Genomic DNA, 23047 nt, shown 5'->3' on the forward strand with positions numbered 1-23047 from the left:
TGAGTTTGATGTTTACATCACTGCAAGGGTTCAAAAGTAACTGGACACTTGATAACTTAATGTTTCTTGGGCAGCTGTGTGCCATTTCAACATAAGCTCATGCACAAGCTCAGTACTGACAGTTGAGAACTGCCATTTAGATTGATTTGAAGTTGTTGTCTGTCAAGAGGAGTAATGAAGTGACCATACAAGTGAAGGTCATAATAAGTCTAATTATGTCTTTTTTTTTAAATCTGTGAGAGAGATAAAGGTAGTTGATCAGCCAAAAACAAAAGCTGAATACATTATTTAAAAAAAGAAGAAAAAGAAGAAGGAGGTACAAAAGGGGAAAAGCTAAAACATAATGAACTTGTCGATGACCAGAAAACATTACCAGGGTGAAAACAAAACCCCTTTATAACTGCAAAGCAAGCAGAAAGTAAAAAATGCTCTGTGTAGGCATATGTTTCTTTGTCAACAATGAAGAGAAGACTTCACGACAATAACCTCGAAGGATTCACCTCAACATTTCAACCCACAGCAAGCCTTATAAGCAGCTTATAAATGCCTAGCTGCAGTTCACAAGTACATATACAATGAAACCAGTAGAGGTCTGAAACAAAGTTTTATGGACCGATGAAAGAAAAATCAACCTCCAATGCTCCATCTGTCAACTTGGTGCTCTGTTATGGCTTCAGCATGTGTGGCAGCCAATGGAACTGGCACATTGGCAGGCATACACATGGACTTTGAGTTTTGATGCATTTGGCTGAATCTGAACACATGATTACTTGACCTCATTCTGATTAAGCTGTCTTCCACTCACTGAAGACTAGACTGAGGGCAAAGAGACCCCGTAACAAGCAAAAGCTAAAGCAGTGGAGACCTTGGAGAGCATAACAAGGGAAGATACAAAGTGCCCAGTGATGTGAATGGGTCAAAGACTTCAGCCAGTCATTGACCGCAAAGGATTTTCCACATTTGGGCTTTATCTCCCACTCAGTTTTTTCTATACTGATGTAAGTCTACTCAAATGAAAGCTAAGACTTGGCACTTTGTAGTAGCCACTATTTTATTTCAAATTGAATGTGCTAAAGCACAAACAACATGTGTAACTGTCCCAATTCTTACCATTTGACAACTTCTGTCATGTGGCTGTGACATCGCAAATTCATTTGAAACTCTCTCCCAACACCAGTTTACAGTTATGTACGTTTCCATCTTCTCACTACACTGTTTCCTTATTCCTTAAACTAGGACTTAATAACCACAGCTTCACTTTGTCTTCCACTGTCTCATGGGACATCCTGTTCTTTGCCATAGCTTGCATAACTTGCAACAGCATTGAAAAACTCAGCAGATAATTATTTCTGCACCAAATACTACCATTGTTCCAATTGTTTGAGTTTGAGAAACCATATTATATGTTATATTACCATTATAGGTAATATCTGCATGTTTTATCTGAATACTACATGAAGCTCAATGACTTACTCAAAATGAGTACAATACAAAATTACAAATAGGATGATAATTTCCAGGGTTTGGTGGTACTTAGCTTAAGGCAACCACTTCCTCGATTCTTGTCACACAGCAAACTAACCAAAACACCAGAAATACATCACCCTGTCAGTTCACAAGCCAAAGAGCCAGTCAAAGAGGACATCCCAGTAAGTAGTAGCTTTTAAATCTTAAATAATTCTAACCAAAAACAACTTCACTGTCCACTAGAAAAGGTCACTTACGAAAGCTCCCAACTTTTAATTTGTCGAATTTTGTTTACTTTTACTGTGGAATATATTTACCATGTTTTAAGTGTAATTTGATTGCGTTACAACAGAAAATGAGTTTCATCTACATGATCATCTCAACTCTGGCAACAACAGCTCTGGCAAAAGGTACACCTCAACACATTCATTCAAAACAGCAATTATATGACACTATGTGTTATGTTGATGACTATTATGTCAATTAGCAAATCAATTAAACCAAATTTACAGAAACTTGAGTATTTATTGTAAAATAGTGCAGGGTAGCTGTGTCATTGAGAGTACCACTCAGCTATTATATCCCACTTTAAGTTTTTGTGAGTCATTTGCTCTTGTAATGGACACAAGTTATTATGTCGATAACTACATGATAGACTGATAGACATGACTGCAGTGTGAAACACAGACAGCTGACAAATTAAAGGAAGAACCTGAGTAAATGTTCGGAGAAAAATAACAAATGCAAATACCTCCATGCACGGCATGAGGGGCCACTGAATGGTTAGATTAACTGAACACAAGATTTTGGACTAATGCATTAGACAGCGCTTTCCACTATAATCACCAAAACACTGAATGAGGGAAAATCCTTTGGAAGAATGGTGTTCCATCCCTCCAGCAGAGTTCCAGAGACTTTGGCACACTGATGCTGTTCTGGTAGCACATGGTGGCCCAAAGCCTCACTAAGACTATTTAGGTTTACCTTTAATTTGTTATCTGTCTTTAGGTAAAAACCTGGCCAGAGCAAGGGTATTGTTTTACATGGTTGGTAAATACTTACAAAAACACAAGAAAATGACCAAGTATGGTGGTTAAGAGATACTTCCCTTACATTTAAGTGGATATGATCAAGGTTTCTTTCTGATGATGAAATGTTAGATGTCAGTTACTAGAAAATGTTTTGATTATTATTTTATTTTTGTTTCTACCAGGGGCAAAGGAATGCAATTTTACTAAACCAACTGAAGCTCAGGAGTGTTCTGGAGCACTGGGGAGGCCACTGATTTTTTACATGCCCATGAGTACAAATGTTCAAATAATTTTAAAAAAGAACACTGATGAGATTTTAAAAGTAGTCAATAATACAGTTATCAACAGCAAAGACAGAGAGCGCTCTGTAGTTTTTTCAAATGGAACATTCAAGCTTGACAAGGTGACAAAGAGGGACGCTGGAGATTACCTGTTGGAAACATATTCACTTACTGATGGTTTATCCTTGCACAAAATCAGCATTCATCTAGAAATACAAGGTAAGGACTGAAAAATGTTTAACACCAATGCAGATGTGAGACTATGCTGTATGGCTAAAACTAGGAATAAAAAGTTAAGATTCTAAACTTTCCTGAGGTCAGCAGGTGTTTCGGGTCTTTTAACGGTCAGACATCCTAACCCAGCTCAGCCAGGGTTGACCAAGCTAGTCATGGCACCATCCCTCAACCAGGGCTTCAGAACAGCTTCTGAGGATGTGCTCCATTTTCCCTCTCTCCAGGTGCAGAGGGGCAAAGCTGGTGAAAGCTCTGCCTTCATTCATCAGAACAAGTTAACTGGGCTTGGTAGAACGTACAGCTTTCTAAAGTCAGTCCCACGAGACTTAGCACTCCACACCACACCACCTGCTGCCATTTTGTCAAGGCTCCCTACTGCTACATTCTAATCATCCTACTGGCTTGCTCCCTCTTGACTGATGCTGCACCTCATACTGGATCAGCAATTTCCTGTCCTTTCACTGCACCTTGTTGTAGCAAGGTGTAGTGCTGCTACCCAGGCAACCCCTGTACTTCCATCAGATATGGTACTAGTTCAATGCCTTTTTGACCAGCTTGTGAGGTATGGCTCCATGGAGAGGTACAGCAACAGCACCACCAGGTCTCCCTTGTTCTGACAGGCTTCCCTAATCACTTGTGTGACCATACCTGTATGTTCCCCAATATCTTGGACCTCTCCTTTCTGGAGCAAGGTATTACTGTAGCAGTTCCTCAGGAGGTGGTCTGTCAGATACAATGCCTAATGCCTTTCCCTAAACACTGAGCAGCAAACGGATGAAGGTTCTTCAACTCTTCCTCCTTTGGAATCCACACCATTTCTTGTTCTGCTTGCCCACCTCCTGGAGCTCCATCCAGCCAAGAGCCACTCTTTCTCCTTGTAAGCCTGGGGAGATATAACCTGGCAAGGCTTGTGTCACCTGGAGGTTCTGGGCACTGTGGGGTGACTCTGGGTCTGGGTAATTTCCTGAGCACTGTGACAACTGCCCTGTTATCCATATGGGTTCACGCATTCCATACTAGTCACTGGGTTGGCTGCTAACCTTCACTGCCATATACACCTCTCATTACCATTTGCATAAATTCTAGGTTCAAGTGGTGAGTTGCCTTTTTCCCCCATTGTAGAATGCTCTAAATTATACATTCAAAATTACAAGTATCTGCTAAATTTTACAATCTCAGTCTGGCTGTGAAAATTATCTTGCATTTAGTGCTGCCTATGTATATGACTATATTATTTCTCTATCCTCCAGTTCCTGTGTCTGAGCCAATTGTGTCTCAGATGTGTTTGTCACCAGAACAGATGTCAATCAGCTGCTCCTCTGAGGGAGAAGGAACAGAGTTCATTTTGACTTTGGACAGTATCTTACTGATGCAAACCAGAGCTGGTAGTACAGATAAACAACACAAAACCAGTGCTCCAAATGTTGCCATCAACTTACATGGTCAACTGACTGGAAACTTGATGTGCAGTGTTCAAAACAATGTCAGCAGAGAAGAAACAGTTATCCACCTTACAAGCTGTGAAGGTAGAGTATTTTATGAGATAATTCAATCCTATTTTTAGTCATGAAAATTAGTTAATGAAAATTAAGTGAAACATATGCTATGGCCATCTCAGTCACCAGATCTCAACTGAATTAAACGTCTACAGGAGATTTTGGGCTGATGTGTTAGACATCACTGTCCACCACCAACAGCAAGACACCAAATTAGGGAATATCTTAAGAAAATGGTGTTACAGAGTTTCAGAGACATGTACAATCAATGTCACAGCACACCGAAGCTGTTCCGCCAGCTGGAGGTCACCATATATCACCATAATATCTGATTGGCATTTGTTTACTCAAGCCCCCACTTTTCACTTTCATGTAGTAATCGTGGCTGCTGTGGCTGTGAGAGCTGGTGTTGTCAGTCTGCTTCTTTTGGCTCTGTGTCTTGTTATCCACTATGTTCACAAGAAAACAAGATCTAAGACTGTTAATTAAGGTAAGAAAAGATGTTTTTTCCATGTCTTCATGTTCATTCTGTCTGTCAGATTTAAGTCCATTTACTATAATAAACTAAACCATACCTGACAATCCATAACATCATTTAAAAATCACAGGATCCTTACAGTTTTGTTTGCAGATCTCCTGCATTGCATTCATTTTAATTTACCATTGAGATTCAGACATGCATTGCTTGAAATTGGTAGAACATCAAAAAGAACACAATTTACAACTGGATTTTGTCAAAAGTCATATTACCATTCTGCAGTAAAGCAAACCAAAGCAGAACTGTTCTGAAAACTCTCATATGAATAAGCACAAATAACATCCTTTGATGAAAACAAAGAAAAACATGATATTGTTGTGAAGAGTTATCAATGTCAGATGTATTTTGACTCTGATGTTTCTTATCTCCTATAATTGTGCAGATTCGATTGTTGACTGAGATGTTTCACTGAGGCAGAACACAAACCAGACCAGACCCAATTCAGATCTGAATGCAACATGATTTTCTCCAACATCATGATGAACCGGCCATGGCCTTACACTGATCTCACTGGAGATTTCAAGACATGAGAGGATCATTGACTGTGTAAAAATACCCAGACAATTTCTTCAGGATGTTGCTCAGTATTCATGAAGAAATAACTTCTGCTAAATTCCCCCATTCACCCATAGTTGTATGCAATGTTTGTACGATTGGATATGCGTTATCATATTTTTTACAGTAAAATATGTTTAAATAATGGATATGATTTGTGAGAACGTACTTTTTAAACCAATCTTGTAATCACTTTTAAAAAGTAGCCTTTTATTTGTGTAAACTTTCGATAAACGTATATGGCTTTATAAAGTATTCAGACCCCTTTGCTTTTTACATACATCACTGTGATGTAGATTTATTTAAACAGATAAAACAGCTTTTCTGGCGCATCAACAACTCATAATGCAAGCAAGCAACAATATGTTTTTAGAATTTTCTAAGATTTATTAAAAATCAAAAACTGAAATTTGACATTCACATTACAACTAATCACATCTTCTGCTATAGAGCTCAAACTCATGGTCAAAAGCATCCTGTTTGCTTTAATTTTGCCTGACATGTGTCTAGAAATTGATTGGATTCCATCATCCGTCTGTGGCAAACGAACTGATCGGACATAGTTTAGAAAGGCACATCATCTCTCATCCCCATTCTCATTCCAGACTCAAGGATGTAATTGCTGCCGAAGGGGCTCCTACAAAGTACTGAATTAATAGCTTGATTGCTTTTGCAGTTTTAATAAATTTGCAAAGATTTGTAAAAACATATTGTGACTTTGTCATTACGGGTTAATGAGTGTAGTCTGATTGAGTTGATAAAATTGCCATTTTTGACAAACTAAAATCTATGGAAACAAAGTGTGAATAAAGTGAGGGGGTCTGAATATGTTCTGAAGCCGCTGTGTCTGTCATAAAACATAGTTTTTTAGTAACTTTTAGTATTTTCAAATAAGCATATTGATATGATTCATAAATACATTTTCACACTTGGATTTTGTTTCCGGTCTATATTTCCCCATACTATAAACCATTAAGCCAAAATTAAATAGACAGAAAAACATAAGACTTTTTTTGATTTCTACCATATTATAGAGGAAAAAGAGGAACGTCTTCTGCTTTAAACTGGACTTTGGTTTGTAGTTAGTACTTGATCAGTGGACTAAACAATAAATGTTTAGCTCATGGGTGACATCTAGAGATTGTGTACTGTTCTTGCAGGTACAGGTACCACTAGTCTCAGGTACTACCTGAGAACTTGAAGTACAAGTGATAATGCAGGGATCATTTTTGAACACAACATGGAGCCAACTAGATTATGTAGCTAGATAATGATCATGCAATTAAAAAACTGAATTAGTCAATCTGTGGTAACTTTCTCCAGTTTACTGTGGTTGTTTATGTGCACCATACTAGACTGGTGCTCAACAATGTTTCAACTCAACAATCACATTATGTTAAAGTTCATTTAACTCCACTCATAGAAGAGTTTGGTGTAACTGTAACAGTCTACATGGGTCAACTTTAAAATGGCCACTGTGCCCAGTTGAGTGCTGTGAGCTTTAATGCTCAAAAGTTAAGGTTTTACAGTTTCTATTGTCATAAGTATCACACGCATCAATGATTCCACACAGCTTTTTTAATGTTGCCTGGATCTACATGCTGGCAGGAAGATTCTAAATCAAATTCTGCAGAGTTCAACTGTAGGTTCAATCAACAAGTTGGTCTTTTTAACGTTTACATCAGGAGTAAAGTGAGTTTCTTCTGTGAGAGTTTGAAGGGGAGATATGACACTGTTATTGGTGACTGACTATTGATATTGACTAAAATAAATAAAGCAGCAGCGTAACTATATCTCTCGCTCAACCTTTCCAACTCTCTTTGATCTTTTCTTCTCTCATTTTGAATAAACATGTATACACTGCAGCTGAGCAGTGACACCAACAACAGAAAACAAGGTGTGGTTTTTAACAGAACATATCACATGAGGTTATAAAGTCTATGGTGGTACTTCCTGTTAGTTTCCAACAGGAAGCAGACTATGGTTGGGAAATAAAAGGAGGTGGAGCTGTTGACAGTATTCAAGGTAAAAATTGACACTAGGTGGTGCCATAGAGGTAATTTATATTTGAGAATTTTTATAACATTATTAACACACTACACTGGTTGCATGACACCACAACAGCTACAGTACATCAAGTGCACAACTACATTTTGTATTACATTCTTTTAAAAAAGAGACTACAAATGCAAAGTTGGCATCATGCATGGCTTCATGCAAAATCAGAGAATCCTTTCTGTGACAGCAACAGATAACTGGATGTATTTTCAGGTATCCCTGGTCTGCAGTCAATGATAACTTCTGTCATGTGGCTGGGACATCGTGAATTCATTTGAAGATCTCTCCCATCAATTTACAGTTATGCACACTTCCATCTCTCACTACACTGTTTCCGCATTCCTTTTAGCTAGGACTTAATGACCACAGCTTCACTTTATCTTCCACTGTCTTGTAGGACATCTTGTTAGATCATATTCTTCTGTGCCATCTCTTGCACTGACTTTTTCAATGCAGTTCATTTTCACAGCTGTTCGTTGTTTGAGTTTGAGAAACCATATTATAGTTAATATCAGCATTTTTTATCCAGATACTACATGAAGCTCAGGTATGTGTCCGTGGTCTGCAAGACTGCACATTCATTCAAAACTCTCTCCCAACAACTACACATAACAGACTTGTGTACACTTCAATCTCCTTACACTCTGCTTCCTTATTCCTCAAAGCAAAGACTTTGTCCACCACTGTGTGTCTCATGCACACTGTATGGCATCTTTCCACTGTATGGTATCTGTGCTGACTGCAGTCAGTCATGTTCCATTGTCATTTACGGTCGCAGTTCTCTCCCCACCTCTTGTTTCATGCGAGCCTCAACTCTGTGTGCGTGCCCCTCTACACACACAGCAATTAGCTGCATACATTGTAACGGCATTTAAAAACTTAGACAGGTAAATGTTACACAAGCAGCTCATACAATGCATTATGTGAAATCAAACATAGCAGAAAATACCTGCTTTCTGCACCAAATACTATCAATATTCAATGGTTTGAGTTTGATAAACCATATTATAATTAATACGAATAGTTTTTTATCTGAATACAACATGAAGCTCAGTAACTTGTCATCAAAATGAGCACAATTAATTACAAATAAGTTTAGTTCTTCAGTAGCAGGTAGCTGAGTGCAAAGAACTGCTTCCTCAATTCTCTCCACAAAGCAAGACCAAAACACCAGAAATAAATCACCCTGCTGTCAGTGGAAATTTCACAAGCTGGTGAATGAACCACAAAGAAGACATCCTACTACAAAGGCGGTGAGTGGTAATTTGTGTGTGTGTGTGTGTATATATATATATATATATATATATATATATATATAATCAAAATACTGTGTAAACTGTCTTTTAATGTAGATAATGCAGACATACCCCCCAAACGAAATGTTTATTTATGTTTTCATAGTCCACTAGAAAAGGTCACTTACGGAAGCAACCAACTTTTGATTTATTTAGTTTGTTTGTTTACTTTTACCGTGGAATATATTTACCATGTTTTAAGCAGAATTTGATTGTGTTACAACAGAAAATGATTTTCACCTACATAATCGTCACAGCTCTGGCGACAACAGCCCTGGCAAAAGGTACATTTCAACAATTACAAATTGTGTAGTTAATGGTATTTGCGTACAGACCAAAATTGCAAAGATTTAACAGTAAAATATTGAATTCATATTTACTTCAGTCAAAACAGCAACTATATCACACTATAAGTTATGATGACTTATTATGTCAATTAACAAACTGACGAAACCAAAATTACAGAAACCTGGTTATTTAATGCAAACTAGTGCAGGGTAGTGGTCTTATTAACTGCATCACTCAGTTTCACTAAAGATTTATTATAATACTTTTAGTCATTAAAAGCAGATACTAAATCACATACTAATTGATGTAAGTTATCATGTCACTAACTACATAATAAAATTATTAACATTAAATTGCAGTTACAAATTGGTTAAAAACAAAAATCTTGGAGCAAATGTATGGTTTTGCATTGCAAGTGAATAGCTGCTGATCAGCACCACAGAAAAATAGTCATGTATAGTAGTAAAGAGATATTTGTATTTGTTTTAAGTTTTTCTTTTTTTCTACTGAAATGAAATGTTACAAGCCAGCTACTAAAAAAATGTTCTGATGAGTATTTTTCTTTTTTCTTTTTCTTTTTTAATCAGGGGCAAAGGAATGCAATTTATCTGAATCTACTGGAGCTCAGCAGTGTTTTGGAGCACTTGGGAAGCCACTGATTTTTTACCTACTTTTTCCTACGAATAAAAAGATCACTCTAAAAAGAAATAATTCTATTATTTTAAACGTTAAAAACAATGACAGTAATACAGCTGTTATTCACAGCAAATACAATGATTGTGCAGTATTCGCAAATGGAACATTACAGCTTGACAAGATGACAAAGAACGACTCTGGAGATTACATGTTGGAAATATATTCACTTCCTAATGGTTTACTTGAGCACAAAATTAACATCCATCTAGAAATACAAGGTAAGATTGAAAAAGGGAAAACATTTAAAATTATGTTCTTCATCTGAAACATATATGTTCAAAGTAGTTGTGAAATGTAGTAGTAGTTGTAAAAAAAAATTTCAAAAAAAGTAACATTTTGAGGTCTAAGAAACTTTTGGTTTAAAATACTAAATATGCTATATAACTTTTTTTTTTAAAAAGTGTTCTTAACGGAGTTTCTTAGACCTGAAAATGTTCTCTAGAATGGAAATAGGAATTGAAATCTCACACACACACACACACACACACACACACGTATATACACAGAAACAAAAATATATTTGACAGAGTTGTCGGTGGATATTATGTTGCGTTTGGTGCTGCATGTGTATGTGACTATATTTTTTGTCTTCCAGCATCAGTGTCTAAGCCAGTTGTGTCTCAGATGTGTTTGTCACCAGAACAGATGTCAGTCAGCTGCTCCTCTGAGGGAGAAGGAGTAGAATTCATTTTGACTTTGGACAGTAACTTACTGATGCAAACCAGAGCTGGTAGCACAGATAAACAACACAATACCAGTGCTCCAAATGTTGCCATCAACTTACATGGTCAACTGACTGGAAACTTGATGTGCAGTGTTCAAAACAATGTCAGCAGAGAAGAAACAGTTATCCACCTTACAAGCTGTGAAGGTAGAGTATTTTATGAAATGATGAAATTCTACTTTTATTTAATTCCTTGGTTGTTCTAATCTCCTCATTGCTATGTCACTTTTTAAACAGACTTATTAAATAATAAAAGAAAATAAAGTTCCCTGCAAGTTTTATAAATACCAAGAGCACCTCTAGGGTTTTGGTCTGTGGTTTGTCTTTCAGAATGATCTTGGTAGCCCTGAGAATGACATATCAGCAGATCTACATCATCTTAATATCTAATTTGTGTGAATGCATGTATTTCTAGGTTCCATTTCACACCCCACTCTTGTGGCTGTGGCTGTGATACCAAGTGCTGCCACCCTGCTTCTACTTTTAGCTGCGTGTCTTGGTATAAAATTTCTGAAGAGGGATACAAGACCTTTGACTGTTAATGAAGGTAAGAGAAAGACGTTCTCCCAGTTCCCATGTTTTCATCTGCCCTCAGTATGTGAAACGTACAATATACTTGACATTCCTGAAAATAATTCTGCAAAGCATAAAAGTCTACTTTGCCATTTATGTTGCTGTTCTGTGGTAGGACAGCTGAAAGCGCTAACTGAATTGAAAAGACTACCACACAACACTATGTTCATTGTGCTAGATATTATTATCTGTCAAATATTTTTATTTTCTCCTTTCAGGTAATGCTGAAGATGAAATTATCTACTCAGATGTTAGAGTGATCAAGCATACAAGAGAAGCCAGACCCAGCTCACATCAAAATGCATGTTAATTTCCTCATTATAATGCTATTCATGACCATGCCTTGGCCTTTACCCTAACCTTACCCTACCAAACCTGAGGTTTTCAAAGTCTGACACTGTTCCTCTTATATTATTTGCTGTTCCTGTCTGCAGCATAGCCCTTGATGTACAGACAACCAACAATGAGTTACACTGATACTCAAGAAAACTTAATGTGATTATTCTCAGGCAACTAGTTGTAAGAAGCAGCTTTTTCTTAGAATTTCAAATCAGATTTACAGACCTTCATTCATGATTGATGGCAGTGAGAATGATATACTCTATGTCTCTGTACTTTACTAAGTTATGACCCTGACATGTTTTTGCAAAAGCTTTCACTTTATCATTGTGGCTTAACGACTAATTGGCAAAAATGGCAACCTTATCAATTTAAAGTAGTGAAGGGGTCTGAATACTTTCCAAAGCCACCATAATTGTCATAAAGACTTATATACGTATTTTATGATAAACATATTGATGTGATTCATAAAAATGTTTTCAAAATGAGATTTGGTTTCCTATCTGTGTTTTCCTAAAAGGAAAAAAGTGTGTTTGAAATTAGTACTTTGTCAGTGACTAAACAATAAAAGTGTGGCTCACTGGTGACATTCAGAGATTGTGTACTGTTCTCTCAGGTACCTCTTCTTTTTTTCCAACACAAGATGAAGCCAAAGTATTCACAACTAGATTATAAAGTAGAGAATAGTCATGCAATAAAAGAAACTGCATCAGTACTATACTTTTTATGTAAATTGCCATTATGTTATCTTTATTTATAGTAGAAAGTCATTAGGTTAAACTAATCCACACAATGACAGCTCGTATTTTCAATAATAATTCAGAAATCTGACAATATATAATGAATTTTATATCAGCACTCTTTATCAGAGTCACACTAGATGCTCAGTAAGTTTTTAATTTTATAAATAGCTGCTTATCTTAGTACATCTTTTCTTCAATCTTTGTTCACTGGAAAGATGTAGATGACAAATAACCACTTTCTTGATTCTTATCACACCACACCACACAACACAACAGCCAAGTAGCACCCTATAACGCCCTGAACACACTGCCTGCCTAGCGCCTGCATGGCAGCTACTGCTGCTGCTTGCACGCAATTGTGTCTATACCAGCAGAGTGAGGCTTGAGCTATATGTGAAACTCACATCTCATGTGGGCTATGTGACTGCGCAACCTGCTCACATGGGCACTGAATGACAACCAAGACCCCCACGCACCGGCAGTGTGCCCTGGGTATAACTGCCATAGTTATAAGTTAGTCTTCCACAGCCAGAAAAGGGACAATCCCATTTTGAAAGCAATGAGCAGGATAAAACAAAAGAGCAAAAAAGTTTATGTTAATTTGATTTATTTATTACAGTAGTAAAAACATAACTCCCATAATCATGATGATTCCACATAATCGTCACAGCTTTAGCAAAAACTATCCTTTGGTGAACCGTATTCATATGTGTATGTATGTGTGTCTCTCCACCCACAGCAAGTAATGTAATGAAATGTAGTGATCATCATTAACCACATGATGGAGACAAAGGCCATCACAGGTAACCAGATAATGGTCAAGAAAGACGATCACTATGACCAGGTTATATCTGGTAACTTCTTGCTCATTTGAACATGGCTGATAACTTTAAATCCCCAACTGCTCAAGATAATCATGTCCTCCTTTTCTATCAAATCCTTTTAGAGTCCCTTTAACCACCTAGGCTGCAATAAATTGCAGACCTGCATGTGTTCTATAGGGTACTGTTCACCAACGGAGCATTGGAACTTCCAAGAATGCTTTAAAGGACACTTTTTTTCCTTACCTTTTTTTTTTTCCTCTACTTTGTCCAAAAAGCCATGCTGCACAACTGAACAGTTTTCCTCCTTTGACCACAGGGTGACAACAACATGCTAATACACTGCTGTTCCTGATTTGAAAGCACTACATTTAATACAATGACTGCATGGTCCTGTCCAAACCTTAAGCCTGAAAAGATCTTTCAAAGCCCACTGAACCAGTTCAAATTTGGATTGTGGCCAAGATGAAAACAACACTGATTCTCTTAAACAACTACAGCAACATACTCATGTTCAAATTAATATGCAGAGGATTAAAGAAATTAAGCATTCCAAGTTGTCATCTTAAATGTGTATGGAAAAAAGCTTTTGAGAGGTACAATGCCTTTAACAGTTGTTATCTGTCAGTATTCAGACAGCTGATTTTGTGTATGTGCTATATAATGTGATTTAGACTTAGACTTTATTCTATATATTCTATACTTCACAATAAGAAGGCACAAAAATGCTTGGTATTGTTCAGTCTTTTCAATTTGTTTAGGTACATGTTCGATGTTGAAAATTGTATGTTTTAAAGCCTCATTGTCATCTTATTTAATCATTTAGTAGAAACATAATGACTTTGAGAATATGTTTTAATATCGTAGATATGTTGTAATTTTTTAATGACAGCTCAATTGAAGAGCTGACTTGAAAATGTCTGGTGTATATAAAGCCCTACTCATTACAGTTCTTTTTTCATTAGAACATCCAGTTACTGTGAGTTCAAGTTCTCTTTTCATTAGTTATGTAGGCAACATCTTCATTGTCAACTTCCTTATATCAAACAATGACAAGTGATCATGTTAATTGTCACTAGAATAAATAACTCACCACATTTGAGCTGTCAGGAAATCCCATTTTTGCTGAGCTGCACAGAAGAAAGTGTCTGTCACTCTTTGGGCAGAAGGGGTAACTGAGGAGGAGAGAGGGTGAGGATGAGGGAGGTTTAACAGAGTGTAATGGGTGATGACTGTTAACTTTGAGTGGTTCACTATAAAAACTACTCACTCTCACATCATTAATTACTCCCCACCATACAGTGCAGTTTCAACAATGTCCTTGTACTCCCCAGGAGCAGTCAGCCTATGTTAAGTCTGCAATCTCTTTTAGTTGGTCACTGACAAGTTTTCATTTCCACTGTCTTTCCAAGTGTGCTTTTTACATTTCCCTTCTCTTTATCATGATCAGTACACTGTGGAGGCAGCTTGTTTTACACATCACATTGTCCCACAATTCTTTTATATGGATTTACCTTATGAGAACTGTTATTTAAGACTGTGTTACTAAAGTTTCCAAATTCTGGTAATTGTATTCAAATTCCAACATAAAATAAAATATAAAGAACAAACAGCATAAACCTTCAGCTAGGACCAATGTCTTTCATTCCTACCCCCATCCATCCCATCATCTCTCCCTATCTCTCATAGGTCTGCTGTCATATCTGTGACTGTATTTCCAAATGGGGATCTCCACTACATACCACAATCTTCAGTTCAGCATCTGCCTTTGCATAAGCACCATACCACAACATATGCCAACCATCACCCATAGCCACAACATTTGAAACTGACTTAGCACTTAGGTCATAAGGAATAACACTTATTACTTCCCGTACTTTCTCTCCATGCCACCCTCCCTCTCTCCCGTTCTGTGTTTTTACGGGGTGACTGCAGGAGAAAGGAGGAGGCCCCACCCCACCCCCCAAAGCCTGACACCCCTGCTTTGAGAACATGTGGCCTGGGAATAATTGGGTTACAACTGCAGCAGTCCAATGAGATGGCCTTGATTTAGAGAATGACTCCATTTACTTTTGTCTGACTGCCTGCTGCTTCCACAGCTGCAGCTTTTATCCTGCATTCAGGCTCAGGATTTTACTGTATAGGCCTGGCACTCAGCCAGAGAAGAGAGTGGAATACAATCCAAGCATTAATATACTAACCCACATTCAGTTAGTCAGGTTAGGTGAATGAATAGTATTCCAATTTCTTGATGTAGGTAACTCTTCCATTTAAAAAATATGTAAAGGTTTTAATAAACTCTTTAATGAAAGTCATTTGTTTTCATTTTTGGTCATTTCAGCAGCTATTATTGACAAAATCCACATTTTGTGTTTAAGTTCCATAAAATAAACAAAACTGAGCACAAATGTAGAGAGTTCACTACTTAAAACATGTAAAATGGCACTGATGTATGGTCACATGCTGCAAGACTGTGTACCTACTGTCAGTTATGTACATATTTTGTGTATATGGGAACACACAGAGAATGTTTAAATATGCAGTAACAGAATTTAATTATTTAAATGCTGAACTCTCTCTCTCTTTAAATAATTAACATTTTTTTCTGTCAACCTAGATTAAAATAATTAGCCTTTACAGACCAGTGAGGTAATCAGTCAAACTACAACTGATATATTAATGCTGAAATTTTTACTTTATACAGAGCTGTAAACATGTCTTTGCAAATTCTGATTATTTTTTTCTGAGCTGAAAGATAACATCCTACTGTTTTTGTCAGCTGTGAGTAGCATCCTAATTTTCATTGTGCATGTAATGCATTTCATTGTGGGATAAACGGCCTTTTTAACAGGTGTATCTAATGACTTTATTTGTCTCAGTGAGACATGTCAGTGAACCAGCATGCACAAAACAAGGGTCTTGCCTTGGCGGCCATGTAAGGCTAATTAATTACACCTGTGCTTCTCCTGCTGTGTTAAGAGTATTCATCAACACAACCCAGTGATTATAGTAGACACGTTGTCATAATTCCTCACTTTGAACATCACACTACACACACAAACCATGGTTAATATTAGTAGCTATGCAGTTGGGACTCAACTAGCTAGCTATCTGCTATAGTGTTTGTCAGTGAACTTGGTAGCATGCTAATTAAGTTAGCATACACGTCATTAGTTTTTCAACAACAAGCAACGTAAACTAGCATAAGGAATTACAATTTCGACTTCAGTAGTCACAGTCAGTTACTATTTCCAGAAACATTTAGTCTAGCATTTCTTACCAGGAGTTTGGTGGGAAGACGTTATGTAACTCAGTGGACAAAAATTGGCAGGGAAAAGGCTGGCGTCTACCACGAGAGAACAGCCCTTCGGGTAGCTCCAGGCTATCACACTAATGTAGCGGTTTCTTAATTGACTGCCTCGCCACCCTCTACATCCGGGTTTTTAAATTGTGGGGACGTCACTTCTAAAGTGCCGCTCGTGGTCAACGGGGTTAAGCTAGTTGTTCAGTGATTATCCCTGAAGACTACACATCACACGTCGTTACACTATAACATGAAACAGTTTAGCACCACTAATCTATTTTAGACCTAACAGTCAGAGAAGACTACATTATGAACGACAGAGAAAAAACGAAACACACCCGTCAAGTCTGGCAAAAGAGGCGCGTCACTGGGCAATCCCCAAAATCTCGCGAGAATATGTAACTGCTTCTAACTGTGTCACGCGCAACAGATTGCATTTAATTTATACTGCAGAAATAAATAAATAAATAATAGAAAACAAATTTCGAAGGAAATTTGATGTGAATGCTGGATGCTGGAAAAGCTGACGCTAAAGTGCACCGCAGACTGCAGCCAAATGCCTCGTGGCATTTAACTTCATTGTGTCATGCACAACTGAAGCTAACCAGCATAGCTTCATCTAAAGCTGGAGCTGAACTGCACCACTGCACTCCATTTGCAATGTTGCACTCCATTTATTCTCTTAGTTGTAATGACCATGTATGCTGCATTTTGCGCAGAAAGAAGAATCAAAGGAAAACACTAAACTTGAGTGAGATGGTGGATGGAGAGAGATGTACTGAAACCCAATAAACTGCATTATAAAATAATTCTCACTCACTCATCTCACAAAGCCTCATTTGTTAAGACCTGCTCCAGGACTGTCATAATAATATTTCTAGCATGATAGATTAAGTCTCTTACATTAAACTCATAAAACAGCCTGAATGATAAAGGGAGAAATATTCACCAACATCATATTTTCTGGCTGCCTCTGAAAAAATAGTGGATGCACTGGTTAACCTTCCTTCAGTGTCATTACAGCAGGAGATGTTACTTGTCAGGGTCCTTGTTGTTTTGTTTTCATGGCAACCTCTCAACAAAGCCAGCCTGCTGATTGGCCATCCTGCATTAATGACATCAGAGGTCAAGGTGCAGCATTTGGTCACCAGATACCATCGGATTCTTTCTTCACATGTCTTCTCCAACAATGTGTACTCCATGAGCCAAGGTTGTGGCAAAAAGTTTCCTCATGCCGTCCGTCTTCCTTATCGGAAACTTCTCCACCAATCAAAACAGGCTAAACCTGTCCCAGCCTTCCTCTTGCTTTCAACTTGGAACACAGTAGCTATTAGTTTCTTCTCAGCTGGAAATAAGATAAAGGGGGTCAAGGTTTGTGAACATTGTTATTAATTGTGGCATTATTCATGTTTGGAATGTGCAAGTAGCTAACATGGTCTCAGTCAAACTCCCAGGGTCACTCAGACAATGAAGGCTCTTATCTCCCAACAAAGGCTCCTCGGTCAGTGAAGTAGGTGAACACCCTGACACACCCAGCAAAGTGGCACTTAGAAGGGGAAATGTCTGTAAGTACTTAATTTAATAAAATACATGATATAAACAACCTTGGAGTCACTACTGGCCTTGAATGAAATAAACATAAATGAATCGTGAAATGAATATCGTTTGTCAAAAACACTGTTTTATAATTTTCTTTTTAAGCCTCAAAGCTTTGCTACCCATTCTAACTTTTCATGGTCATTACCCAGCCTGAATTGCAAATGAATAAAATGGTCAAGTAAGCATTCATGTCAGTGCAGGACACAATAGGTCCAGTGTAATCTCTGTCCAAAAAGGGAACCACTTTAATGCACAAACTGAAACTGCCGGAAAGTATTGTGTCATTGGGATTTCAGAGTAACAAGCCAGTGAGTGAATTCACATCCCGAATGGTCTTATGGTGCATGAGAGGAATGAAACATTATGTAGCTTAGCAGGCCAAATGGAATAGTGATTTAGACAAGCCCACACTAGCTCCAATGTGCACATGCAAAAAATGCATTCATGAGCCCCATGCAAATGCCCAAATATATACATGACATGTTCATGTATATAGATAAGTACACATGCAAGGTCAGAATTTTCAAGAAAAACATACAGTCACTCTTTCAGATGCACCTCTTTTAAGCCTCTGCCCATGGAAACCATGGTAATGCCAAGCAAACAAGTGCTCATTTGGCAGGCAGGCAGCTCACTGGCTTCTGTCTATGGGGCCTACTGTACTAAGCTGCTGTGTCAGTTGTATGACGGGACACTATACAGGCCTGACTCACCCATTAAACAACAGCAAAGGTGGTGAGGTAATTTACATGGATACATTTGCCCCAGATTTACTTAACTTTATGTGCTTATTTGTAAAGGAGGAGGTTAATGCCACTCAGATTAAACTATAAGTTAAACAAATTTACAACAGCAGCCCATTTGTGTTTTTCTTCATAAAAATGCTGTTGTATGCTTTTGTGTGAGCTGTGGTCGTGAGCTGTTTTATATTTTGGTCATGATAAACCAGTAAATAAAGTCAAGAATAGACCTTAAGGACTTCTGGGCTCTAACTTGGTGGAGTTATATTGTCATTTTCCTAGAAACTCTTATAAATACTGGCTAGTGATATTACATGGGAATGTCTGGGCTTAGCATTAGAGTATAGCAAAAGTCCTGTTTTGGATGGAGCTGATCACTCAAATCCATGCACCACTGCATTGCTTCCAACAGCCACAGGCTTCAGTAGAGCTATTTTCATGCTGCATTATCTAATTTGAACTAACAACATGCTCACTTACTATATAATAGCATAGACCAAGATACTTGGCTTGTGCTGGGCAATCGTAACACCCATTTTTGGGCTATTTGAAGCATTTTTCTGCCCCATTATGGGCTTCACATTGTTGTTCTGGTTGTTTTGTTGCAGCTGTGGAAAATGTTCTGCTTTTCAATGGCCAAGCCAACACAAAGAACTGTTTTTATTTCGCTGTTTGACATATTTTCTCATAGTTGAGGCAAAGCTACACTGGATGATTGTGGATGAAAAATGTGATGGTATAACAATTACACTCTAATTGCCAGTAATGGGGCCAAAATCAGTGGGATTTAGTAAACTGGATGGCCTGTCAGACAGTCCCAACATTATTAGTTTTTGTACTTCTCTCTCACTGATGACCCACTGCATGTAAAAACCTCTGAGGCTTGTTGTGAAGTCATAGCAAACAGTGATGTCCACACCTCTGCACTGCCAATAGCTGTGACTGGAAGCATCATGTTTTCGGGTTGTCTATCCATCTGTCTGTCCACAAGCCTCCTCTTGGTGGTGATTAGAGTTTGGTGGTCAAGGGTCAAAGGTCATGGTCACTGCAACATCACAAAAACACCTTGAATTATTACTCAGTAATTCACGTACTAATTATGACAACATTTCACACAAATGTCTCACAGTAATAATAATAAAATGATGAAGTGATGAAATTTTCTATCCAAAGGTTCAAAGGTCAACTTCACTGTGAGATCATTATGTTTTCTGGCCAGTATTCAATACCATATCTTGGGAACAGAAGGGGAGATTGTGGATTTTGTGAATTTCCCACAACTGGCAGAGGCATACAACTGTGAGGTAGTAGTAGTAGTAGTTTGTCTGCACATGAAAACCAGTTTAGATGATCAAAAAAGGTTAAAGCATTTGTTGTTTCTGCCGTTTTGTACTTACAAAAAGGTCAAGACTTACTCATAAAAGCTTGAACTGATTGTGAAGGTCAGTATTTTGCTCTTGACAGTAAAATATGATTGATACTAGTCTAGTTATCATTATTTTTTATTTTCAGTTCTGCTTTCAGGAACAGTGTACAATTCCTGGTCACATCATCCTGTGTCAGTCCTAAGCAAGATGTAGACTGGTAACAGATACAGCATGTCCATGTGGCAGAGAGGCGTGCTGACAGAAAGCTGAATTTATGAACCTGAATTATCCATGGTCGCACTGAGGAGAACAGAACACCTGCACCACCAGGTGAAAATTGAATGGCAATCTTGAATCAGTTTGTGTGCATGTGAAAATGCAGGGAAGGTTTGTGTGGAATATCTGTATTCTTTATATGAGTATGTATGTGTGTGTGTGAGAGAGAGAGAGAGAGAGAGAGAGAGGGTGGACAGATAGGACGAGAGACAGAGGGATAAGCTTCTTAGCTGACACATTTGGCATCTTCGTCTCTGTCCCTGCAAGGGCTTGCAAAAGTGCTCATCTGCTTGCTTTCACGGATAGCACTTTACTCAATCACTGAAACTAGTTCAAGAAAACCTATGCATATCATCTTCCCTTTGGCTCTGTAAAGTGCTGTATTTTACTGATAAATCACCTTTTGAAGTGAATATGACTTGAGGGAGAAAGACAGGATCACACTGAGACTTTCTGTTCTTCTTCTTCAGGGCATCAATCAGCAAAGTGAGCCGGTGCATCTGGACCACAGATCTTGCTCCCATTCATCTACATTTACGGCCTAGGGTTTGACGAGCTGACTGAAACAGAAAGTTCACACCAGAATGATGTTTGTACTGTACTGTCTAAATATATATGTAAATACATATATGTTGTTGTAATATGTCCAAATTCATTACAGCTGTTATTATTATTATGTTATTTAAGAATTTCACATGCACAGTCTTGTAATGTCTTTTTTGTATCTGACATCACGTTGTCACACAGTTTCTGTCTCTGTGTGATGTTTATTTAGTGTTTTCATCTCAAAGGTATTTCATATGAAGATAAAGAAGATAAAGTTGCGTACTACTTAACCCATCATTACTTGTGAGCTCTTGTCCCTGCCTAACCTGCTGTATTACTCTTTATCTTATCCTTATCTTAGCGTAGTTTTGACAAGACCCACAGTCTGACATTTTAAGTTGTTCTTATGAACCCTTATGAACCTGCTTTCAGCATGATTTCAACACTGAACCCAGCGGTACCTTTGTGCAATGTCACCAGAGAAAATTCACGTACTGTGCTTCCTCGAAGATATTTTTCTTGGTGGGGTGGGATGGCCTCTGAAATAATATTTGGATGAGGTAACATTAAACCTCTGCCCTGAAACTAATCAATATTAATGAAATTCTATTGGCTGTGTGGCTTCCAGCTCCTCGGGGCACAACCTACAATGAGAACTCAATGATACTTGGAAAAACTGGTGTGTTTTACTGTTTCGTTTAGAAAACCTGAGGCTTTTTACCCAAAGGTAACACACATGGGTCAAAAACATTTGCAAATAAATCCTCGTATTTGTTTAAGATCATAACGTCATGAGAAAGCACTTTAAAGTTAATTTGATACGCTTTCTTGTGTTTGACAAGCTATGGGACACAATCAGGGCCTTAGTGGTGCACGAGGCTCACCTACTTTTCACTCCAAGAAGGTTAATGGAGTTTCCCAGCTGCAAATCTCAATTTAATGTGGTGAATTGGAAAAAGAACACAAAATCTTCACCCTCAAGTGCACATGAACCGAATTTTAAGCTCCAAATTTGAGTCATGAGTCTGAATGTGGAGATGAGCTCATGTTTGCTGGTGACATGGTGTAGCTGCATGGTTTCATCCAGGCAGTCTTCAGAAAACCCCCGCACATCTGTGGATGGATTGAACATTATGTCATATTAACACAACTATAATTACACAATCCCTGTCATTTACACAGGGGTGGATAACTGTAAACTGAGTGTGTGTGAGCAGATAGTTCTGGTGTTCTCAGCATACTTCATTTTTATGAACTGTTCACATTGTGGTTGGTGACTTTGAAAACTTATTGGACTTATTTTGCACAACCTCCTGCTTCTGGTGTAAATCCACCCTGTAGAAATAAAGCTAATTAAAGCTGAAAGAAAGCATAGTTTATTACTCTTTATCTGTAACACATGGAGACATTTCTCTCTGAGTCTTCTTTATTTATGAAACTCTTTATTTTTATTTTTCTTTTTTTTTTCTTTTTATATATCTAGCAGTTACATTTGAGGTTGTGTTTCTAGCCACTGGGCAAATGTAAGTCCAACGTTTATTGTCTTTTAGCTCTGTTTTTGGTCTCTACCAACTTGCTAGCTGTTCTAGTCACTAACTTTGTCTGTCTGCTGTTTGGTAATGGGAAGGTAGTATACAGGGGTGTTTTATAGCTTTTTCACTGAAAACAGCTGCATGCTGCAGCTGAAAACGACACCATGCAAGCAGTGAGGGTGAACCACAACAGTAAAGTTGTGCCAGGAGAGATAAACAATGAGCTAAAACCCACTGACAAAGCTGAGGGGAACTGCATATTCAGGTGATAAGTCTCCAACCCCTTCTGTATTCACATATTATTTTCACATTGTCATTTGATATATTGTTTTTATAAAAATATTGATTTTAGCCACTTTAAAAGCACATATATCATGGTTTTTGAAGAACTGCATGACTGCTCTGTTGTGGTGAATTTAAGCTATGTTTTGAAAGCCATCAATAAAGCTGTTCTAATGAGGTCTGGGGTTAAAAACTGTTAACAGATCTCTCGTCATAAAACCTGAAAGATATGAAGAACTTCAAAAGATAAGAGTGCAAACAT

At 37.8% G+C, this 23047-nt stretch overlaps 1 protein-coding gene across 1 annotated transcript; it reads left to right on the forward strand.

Annotated features, from left to right (window-relative positions):
- Positions 1–1587: 1587 nt before the first annotated feature.
- LOC108893972 (uncharacterized) lies at positions 1588–12168 on the forward strand. Its single transcript, XM_051078706.1, has 6 exons — positions 1588–1649; positions 1820–1877; positions 2681–2998; positions 4264–4539; positions 11079–11210; positions 11455–12168. Exons 2-6 carry the CDS (start codon positions 1823–1825, stop codon positions 11544–11546), a joined length of 873 nt encoding a protein of 290 aa, XP_050934663.1. The 5' UTR covers positions 1588–1649; positions 1820–1822; the 3' UTR covers positions 11547–12168.
- Positions 12169–23047: the final 10879 nt, after the last annotated feature.

Source organism: Lates calcarifer, linkage group LG20, assembly GCF_001640805.2.
Source record: "Lates calcarifer isolate ASB-BC8 linkage group LG20, TLL_Latcal_v3, whole genome shotgun sequence".
Classification (NCBI taxonomy): domain Eukaryota; kingdom Metazoa; phylum Chordata; class Actinopteri; family Centropomidae; genus Lates; species Lates calcarifer.

Excerpts from the sequence above, each read along its gene's own strand:
- LOC108893972 (XM_051078706.1), top strand. The coding sequence starts at position 1,823 with ATGAGTTTCATCTACATGATCATCTCAACTCTGGCAACAACAGCTCTG. Across the intron at positions 1,878-2,680 it reads AACAACAGCTCTGGCAAAAG|GGGCAAAGGAATGCAATTTT; the intron begins GTACACCTCAAC and ends TGTTTCTACCAG. Across the intron at positions 2,999-4,263 it reads CATTCATCTAGAAATACAAG|TTCCTGTGTCTGAGCCAATT; the intron begins GTAAGGACTGAA and ends TCTATCCTCCAG.